The sequence below is a fragment of the Tasmannia lanceolata genome, unplaced genomic scaffold (genome assembly GCF_043159265.1).
Source record: "Tasmannia lanceolata isolate RefF3 unplaced genomic scaffold, GAP_Taslan_0.1 ptg000008l, whole genome shotgun sequence".
Classification (NCBI taxonomy): Eukaryota; Viridiplantae; Streptophyta; class Magnoliopsida; order Canellales; family Winteraceae; genus Tasmannia; species Tasmannia lanceolata.
This window is the reverse complement of record NW_027518685.1, coordinates 12,958,984-12,967,911: the sequence shown is the minus strand read 5'-3', so window position 1 is coordinate 12,967,911 and position 8,928 is coordinate 12,958,984. Positions and strand designations below refer to the sequence as shown.

General features: G+C 40.8%; 1 protein-coding gene across 1 annotated transcript; it reads left to right on the top strand.

Moving 5' to 3' along the window:
- Nucleotides 1-1,269: 1,269 nt before the first annotated feature.
- Nucleotides 1,270-3,601, top strand: LOC143884407 (polygalacturonase 1 beta-like protein 2). Its single transcript, XM_077387953.1, has 2 exons — nt 1,270-1,411; nt 1,516-3,601. The coding sequence occupies exons 1-2, from the start codon at nt 1,352-1,354 to the stop codon at nt 3,310-3,312; spliced, it is 1,857 nt and encodes a 618-aa protein (XP_077244068.1). The 5' UTR covers nt 1,270-1,351; the 3' UTR covers nt 3,313-3,601.
- Nucleotides 3,602-8,928: the final 5,327 nt, after the last annotated feature.

Sequence of the window (8,928 nt, the reverse complement as noted above, 5' to 3'; positions counted from 1 at the left end):
CAGTGTTTAATAAATACTTACATAACGATTAAAGATTGGTGTATACACTGTCTCTATCTATGATTAGGGGTGTCAACAAACACGGATTCAAATCGGACATACCCATGTTTGGGTAATTCATTATCTGTTTGGATTCTAATGGATTCTAATTGAATTGAATCATGGTTTTGTGTTACTGTCCATTCAAAATTAGACCATTTGTCTGACCGCCTGAAACCCAAACAGTAAAAAGAAATATTAAACTCAAACACCCATGTTTGGGTCATTATCTGTCCGGAGCGTTTTTGTTTTTTTGTGATCTGATTTGGGAATTTTGGGATCCTCTCGGATTCTATCATAATCGGATCCTTGCAGTCCATTAGATCATTAGGATCTGTAGGCCTATCCATGGTAGACAAACCTTGTATAAGTCATCATATTATGGTCTCAACAATAATCGGATGGTTACAATCATCAGATCATTGTGACATTGGGATCATATATTGGGCAAGTTAGAGATGGTTGACACAGTGAGCTTTTATGTAGAATAGGGGAAAATATCAATATAACAATGTAATGTGTTCTGACAAGCAACAGTCATATTTTCAAGATGGCAAAGAAAAGTATTACTACGTCCTCACAGAGTCAAAAAAGAAGAGTTACAACAGCAGTCTCTACTACTAGCAACTGGCAACGTGTCAAGCCATGGAACTCCATAGAAATCCGTTACAACCACAGACCATACATTGATAAATGATCTAGAACCATATAATTAATGGGATCAGAAGATTCAGAACCAAATCAATGTATATGCATCTGCGGCTTTTTCCATAGTTTTAGTTTAAACACGAGAGAGAGACCAAATAAAGGTTAACTACTAAAGAATAAGTGGTATTGCAAGAGAGTTATTCAACTTTTCTGAGAGAGAGAGAGTCAGACTGACAGAGGGACCAAATAAAGATAAACTACTAAAGAATAAGTGGTTTTGCAAAAGAGTTATTCAACTTTTCTTATTTGCAAAAACAGTCTTCTAGTTTACCAATTTACAAACAGAGTCATCACCTTTGTGTGAATTTGGCAAATCCGGTTGTGCTATAAAATTAAATTATAATTTAATTTTGCTTTAATAATCAGAGTTGGTCTTTTAGCACCAAATTGGGAAGCATAGGTGGTCTTTTGTATAAGGTGCTTATTTAAGAATACCTAGAATATAATTGCTGTCAATTGTAAAATCCCCGTAAAAAATTAGTGCAAAAAGAGGAAAAAACAAATCAAAAGGGCGAAAGTTCTCCCTCTCTTTTCAGAGTCCTATTAATACCCCTTCGTTTTTCAATCCAAACACTCAAAAAAAAAAAAAAAAAAAACACACAAAATGCACACAGAAGAAACTCTCACTCTCTTCCTTCTCCTCTTCCTCTCTTCCTCATTCTCTGTAAGTCCCTTCTCTTCTACATTCCTTTCTCTTTTCAATTTTATCCTCCTCCTTTTTTGTTACTAACACTCCTTCCTCATTTCTCTTTTAATTTATATTTGCAGGTTTCAATCGCCTTTAATGGCGGAATGGTGATATCAAATCCTTTCACTCCCAAAGCTTCCCTCATCCGTTACTGGAATCGTCAAATACTTAACAATTCTCCTAAGCCTTCATTCCTCCTCTCCAAAGCTTCTCCTCTCACAGCCGTAAAATCGGCAATTTTTCAAAAACTCGCCGAGGATAACACCCTCTCTTCACACCTCCAAGCCTTCTGCTCCTCAGCTAACCTCTTCTGCTTCATAGACTCCTCGCCGAGTCTCGAAAAACACGGCGAGGGTTCCAATTTCGCCCTATACTCCAACAAAAACTTCACTGACTACGGACCCGCCCGACTCGGAGGAGTCGACTCGTTCAAAAACTACTCGGACGAAGTCAATATCCCAGTCGACTCGTTCAAAAGATACAGCCGTAACTCGGTCGGTCACTCGGACGAGTTCTCGAACTACGCTCCAGACGGCAACGTCGTCGACGGCAGTTTCTCCGGCTACGCTTCCGGCACAACCGGTGGATCCGGCGAGTTCACGAACTACGATCGGTTCGTAAATATTCCCGATCTGAAATTCTCTACCTACGATTCCGATTCCAATGGCCGGGCTCAGTCATTCTCTTCCTACTCCGACGAGACGAACGCCGGCGATCAGTCATTTGTCAGCTACGGCAAGAGAGGGAACGGAGTTCCGATCGGATTTGCGAGCTACGGCAAAGATTCAAACGTGATCGGATCGAGCTTCGGAGCCTATGGAGAGAGCGCTAATACCGCTAACGATTCGTTCGTTTCGTACGGATTTAACGGCAACGTGCCGGAAAACAGATTTCGGAGCTACGGCGACGGAGGTAACGCCGGAACTGACTCATTCTCCAGCTACCGTGACAAGGCCAATGTCGGCGATGATTCGTTCATGTCCTACGCTAAGAATTCCAATTCCGGCAAGGCGAATTTCGGTAACTATGGAAATACGGAAAATATCGGATCCGATACGTTCAGTACGTACGGTCAGGGATCCGGATCGCATGTTATCGGATTCAAGATCTATGGAGAGAATACGACTTTCAAGGACTACGCGAGAAAGGGAATCGCATTCGCAAAATACAGGAATTCGTCTAGCAGTGGCATTTTGGTAAATAAATGGGTGGAGCCGGGTAAATTCTTCAGAGAGTCAATGTTGAAGGAGGGGAATCGGATGCCAATGCCGGATATAAAGGATCGAATGCCAATGCGATCGTTTTTGCCTAGATCCATCGTAGAGAAGCTACCGTTTTTTTCAACGGTCAGGATTTCAGATCTGATGAGCATTTTTCACGCGAGTGAGAACTCCACTATGGCGAAGGTAATGAAGAAAACAGTGAAGGAGTGCGCACGTGCGGCGAGCGAAGGAGAGACGAAACGGTGCGTGGCGTCGGTTGAAGATATGATAGATTTTGTCGTTTCTGTTTTAGGGCGGAAGGTTGTGGTGAAGAGTACGGAGAACGTGGAGGGATCAAAACGGACGGTGGAGATTGGGCGAGTGGTGGGGATTAACGGAGGGAGAGTAACGGAATCGGTGTCTTGTCATCAGAGCTTGTTTCCTTATATGGTGTATTATTGTCATTCGGTGCCTAAGGTGAGGGTTTATGAGGCAGAGATTTTGGATGGGGAGAAAAAAGAGAGGATTAATGGAGGAGTTGCCATCTGTCATTTGGACACGTCAGCGTGGAGTGAAGGGCATGGGGCGTTTGTGGCTCTGGGAGGTAAGCCTGGGAAGATTGAAGTGTGTCATTGGATTTTTGAGAATGACATGACTTGGGTTTTGGCTGATTGAAAAAAAGGAGAAAAGATTAGAATAGTTAACGAGATCTTTAGAACGGAATTAAGGGTCTGGGTGGGTTTTGTGTTTAAATTTTTGAACGGAGTTTGTTGTTTGGGAGTGCTGTTGTCTGCTGTCTCCAAGAGCAGAAGTGATTTTTAGAATGGCAAGTGTGAAAATTTTACTATTGTATGTACTGTTTGGGAGAGCAACCAAGGAGAAAGTCACTTTTATCATCAATTGTAAAAGGACAACGAAAAAATTAGTCAAATGATATTTGCACAGAGACAGGAACTCATCTTGCCTTTTTCTTTTAATGGGCTCATTTAGGGCTGCAACAGGTCGGGTTTTTCAAAACTCTAGTCCAACTCTGGATCCCATTATCTCGGCCCTGACCCCCGAAAAACCACAACCCATTGCCCGCCCTACATGGCTCAGCACAGACCTGGCCCGCCCTGATTGGCCCTTATTGGGCCGGGCTGGCCCTGAATTACCCTAGTGCAAATACCTGTTAAAAATGTCAAAAATAAAGCAACTACATATCATATAGACAAAAATGATCAATAAATAGAGAAAGGGAACAAAATAAGACAATATGAATTCAACAACATGATGGGCAGCAGAGAAAATCAACTAATAATAATAATATAAAGAAACATCAATTCGAGATAATAGAAAACATTAGCAAAAGAAACATGCACATGATTCAATTCTATAATAGAAAACTTGGGGTCGGGTCGGGCCGACCCGAGGTATTAATCCTAAACCCGATCCGACCATGACTCAAGGCCTAGAAAATGAACACTGACCCACTCTCAGGGTTGGAAAATCCAGCCCAGCCCAACCCCTGTTCAGGCTCAGGGTAGGTTAGGGCTGACAAGGCCAAACTTGCACGCCTAGGCTCATTCCTTCTTTTAGGGTATTGCTAATGAGTGTAAAATTAGGTTTCAAATGCACCTAAAGTTACACCCTCCTTGGCAAAACCTTTTGTTTTGGGAAGGGAAATTATATATTAGTCTCTTATTCACTTGGACAGCCCCTTCTAGTATATAAAAGAGCAGTTATAAACACAATAGTGGGGGGGGCTGACCCAAGTAAAACAAAGGGCAAATAAACCGAACATATCACTTCCCTTTTGAAATACCTTTGGAAAGCTAGTTAAATAATAAAAGACAAGGTGAGTTTGTGCTGTTATCAAAACATGGTAGTGCAAATATTAGTAGCCAAAAATTAGTGAAGTGATATATCCGCCTCTTTTTTATCACTAGGAACAGCCCCTGTCAGTGTTTAGTGTTTGTGGCAATCAGGGGCATTCATTTCTTCTGACATACATACAACAGCTCCTCTTTAGCCATTGATACACTGACAGGTGGTGTTCCTGGTGATCAAAAGGTGCGGATATATCATTTCCCAAAAAATAATGTTTTTAAATTTTCTTGTCGAACTCAAGACAAAATGAGGAGTGTGGTTAATAAAACAAAAGGACTGAAGATATTATTACCCTGTCCAATAACTAATGTTGGAAATTGCAAACCATGAGAGTGTTTTCTACCCTATTCCAATGCGGTGATGTTAATGTGTTTGTTTGGGCTAAACCAAAAACAAAGTTCCTCAACACCTCATCTGCAGCATTATCCAAAATGTTAAGTCAGTCATGCCGACTTCTTTCCTTCTTTTTTTAGGCCTTTCAGGAAAGATAATGACACCTTATAAAAGTGCCCACCCTCGTGAAATCAAGACGAGTAGGACTGTTCTCACATCAGGCCTATTATTAGATGACACAGCATAAAAAGTTGCACAGTGAGAATGATCCGAACCAGACAATCAAACTTTTGGCCCCTGGCACATGGGTGGGCCCAATTTCATCTGCGGCAGGAAATGATCCTCATCTGAGCCACACAGCGGATAAAGCCTGTGATTGCATCATGCCTACGCAAGATGAGGGTTATCAGAACCATTCATCTTATGGGCCCCACTTTTCATATGGTTAGGACAAAGAAGGTTTTCATTTGTCACTGAAACAGCGAGGCCGTGTCTGGCGCAGTTACCAAAGCCCTTAGTATGATGAGAAAGACGAAAGGGACTTAAAATCATCTCTCCTCTCAGTTTCTTTAGGGCGCTCAGGCTATTTACTTCATCATACACGCCGAACAGGGAACACGCGTGGGGACAGTCATGCGAATGGACGAAAATACCCACGTACTAATTAATGCTCATACTTATAGCGTTGTGCCCGTTAATTATATGGTTCTGATCATTTATCAATGTAGAGAGAGAGAGAGAGAGGTTTTGCAAAAGAAGCCTTCACCTCTGTTTTATTTGCAAAAACAGTCTTCCAATTTAACAATTTACAAATAGAGACGTTTATAAACTAAAATAAGTGGTTTTGCAAAAGAAGTATTCAACTTTGCTTTATTTGCAAAAACAGTCTTCCAATTTAACAATTTACATATAGAGTCATTCCACCTTTGTGTGAATTTTGTAAATCCGGTCATGCTATCAATTTGTGACCAAAATACCCATGGTGGACTTTTAACTCATAAAAATACTATAATGTCCTTATATGTGAAAAGACAAAAAATGCCCGGTAAAAAGACCAAAATATCTGTGAATCTTACGTTTTGACTGAGTTGTTCTCACCGACTCGTGTCTAAACCATACATTGGGTGGGCCCCACCATTTTACCTCATTTTTATGCGGCAGGTCCCATGATCTCCACCGAAGCGGAGCCCATGAATAAGGTGGGGCCTACGATTTTATGCACACCTCAGGTTTTGATGGGCTAGGGCCCATTATTTTACACCCATGCATAAAATGGGACTTGAATGCTAGTATACATATCAAAACATATAACTGAGTGTCAATTTTTGTCTTTTCATGTATAAGGACATTTTGGTCTTTTTCGAGTAAAAAAAAATCTACCATGGGTATTTCGGTCATAAATTGACGTACGACTGAATTTACAAAATTCACTCAATTGTGAATTTGTGAAAACTCTATTTGTAAACAAAGTAGAAGACTTGTTTTGCAAAATTCCCAAGAAATAATCAAAGAAGAGACAACCCTTGAAGAAATCGTATGAAAAGTTTCTCAACCTCTACGAGTGGCTCTAGTAGTGGAAGAATGGACATATAACAAGGGAAGATGGTGGGTGTAGTAGAACTGCACAAGTAGCAAGTGGCATTTTGAATAAAATGAATTCAATGATGAGAATAATGTAATTGCGAGGAGTTAGAAAAGCATGGAGAAAGGACGTTCCGGCCATGAATATTAGTTGTCAATGTACTATGTTTGATTACATTCTAGAGTGTATGGGCCAGGAATAAATAAAACATTTGGGGCAATCTAGTAAGGATAGAATAGTAGGTTTGAAGGATATGGAGAAAGGACGTATTAGTTTCTGAATAGTCTGTACTGAGCAGGCCAATAACATTTATTCCGAATGTGATGGATCTCTTGTATTCTGCCCACAACCAGTTACTGAGACAGTTTTTCAGTCCTTGCTCAAAACTCAAAAGACGAACCAAAATAAATACAACACCTTTTCTGTTTAAATTCACAGCTTACATACGTACATAATACACATGATGAGGTAGACTATACAGAAAAAACCACTACGTTGACATCATGGCATATGAGTAAGATAGCACATGGATGTATTCATGCGCACTGTGTTAGTTGTCCATTCATTAGGAGCACAGACACGGATTGGTGCCCAACTCTGAAGAATCCCCAAGTATCCCTTTTATCTTGAATATAAATGGCAAAAGCACTCATTCAGTGTTTCGTTGCACAAATGCTAGACGACATCCATTGGAATTTTCAAAGTATAGTGAAGCCGATTCCTTGTTTGGATGCCAATATTGTATTAAACTTCCAGGAGACTCCCCAACCAGGGGCGGAGTGAGGAATCTACCTTCTTTTTTTTTTTTTTTGGCGGGGGGTGGCTGGGTGGCTGAAAATGGTTGTTATAACATGTTGGAGCCAACCATTTTGCACTTCATGTTTTGATAGGTGGGGCCCACCATCTCCCCCTAACCAATGCATTAGGTGGAGCCCATATTTTACACGTCATATTTCAATGTAGGGCCCACTAATTACACCTCATGTTCTAATGGGTGGGACCCACTATATACATATCATGTTCTACCCCGCGTCTCCATTGGATGATACCGAGCCTCCAATTTAACGGGGAATCACATAGATCGGAGGGTTAGGATCATCCTAAGGAGATGATTTAAATGGTGCAACATATTTATGTTGTAGCCCAACAGATGAACACTTTGGATCATCCTATGAAGTGGGTCGGAAGTATTTTTTGAAAAAAAAACTTTACATGTAAAATCTCATAATTACTTAGCTAAGGTGAAATCCCCAGTCCCTTATGTGGTATTTTTAGCAACATGCAGAGAGAGGTTGCCATTGAGAGAGTTACTAAAAAACCTATAATATAGGAACTTGAAACGAAATAATGCTAACTAAAGGTTTGGAAGAAAAAAAATGCCAATTTTTAGGAGACAACTTTAGAAAGAAAAAAAAGAAGCTAACAGACTTGGAAAATATCCCTAATTTGAAGGGGCAACCCTAACTTCAAGAGGGGCAAATTTAAGAAACATTGGTATTGGAGCAATTGCCCCCCTTGACCCCCCTAGATCCGCCCATGTCCCCAACATATTTCCGACATAATTATTACTTGTCTGCTCATGTGGCGTTCATGTCCCCTTCTTCTCACATTCAAACCAAATTCCACATAAGCCATTGGTTTCGGTTAGACTGAATCTTGGTTGTGCATGTGCGTCGGCCGGAACCAGCAGGAAGCTTAGCCAAAGACCCTCCTCTCTGGTTCTCCTTCTCCCTTCATATCCAAAGGGAATGAGGACTGAGTTTCTCTTCTCTACTCGTCGTGGATTGCAAAGAATCTTAGAAATAGTGCATGAGCAGGGGCTCGAGGAGGCGGCTTACTTATAGAGTGTTGAGGATCGGAATGAATCTCCTAGTCACCCCGCTTAAACAACCCCGTGCCATTAACATTAGCCAATAACCCTTCATAGCGTTGAAGTACAAATGAATAAATAACACCAACTTTAATAGCTTATGCTCTTGGAGTAATTGGTTGTTTCCCATCGTATCAGAACTATTGCCTCACGACACCTCCTTTATAATGAAAAACCATGTGCACGGCCAACCCATAATAGGGGTCACAAAGTGAGGGGTGTGGCGAAGTACAAATGATTAAATTACACTAACTCTAACAGCTTAAGCTTTTGGAGTTATTGGCTGCTTCACACACACTGTATTGTTTCTCATCAAACATCATATGGTTTTAAGTCAGTCTTTGCAAGGACCAGTAAAGGTCAGGATTAATCGTAACACATGACCTTTACTGTATAGAGATGATGGATTTTGGTGGATCTCGGACCTCTGAAAGTTGTGAGTTTTCCTTAATTTTGATTCTCAATAAAAATACGAGTTCCTGTATATGGACCCACTTGATCATGATTAACATGTGACCATTGCTTTTCCTCTGATTTGAGGAGAATTTCAGTACTACGGTTTACTAACTTTCTGAGCCGTCCGATTTAAATCTTCATTATAAATGGTTTGGATCGTCTAGTGGAGGAAGCCTATTCC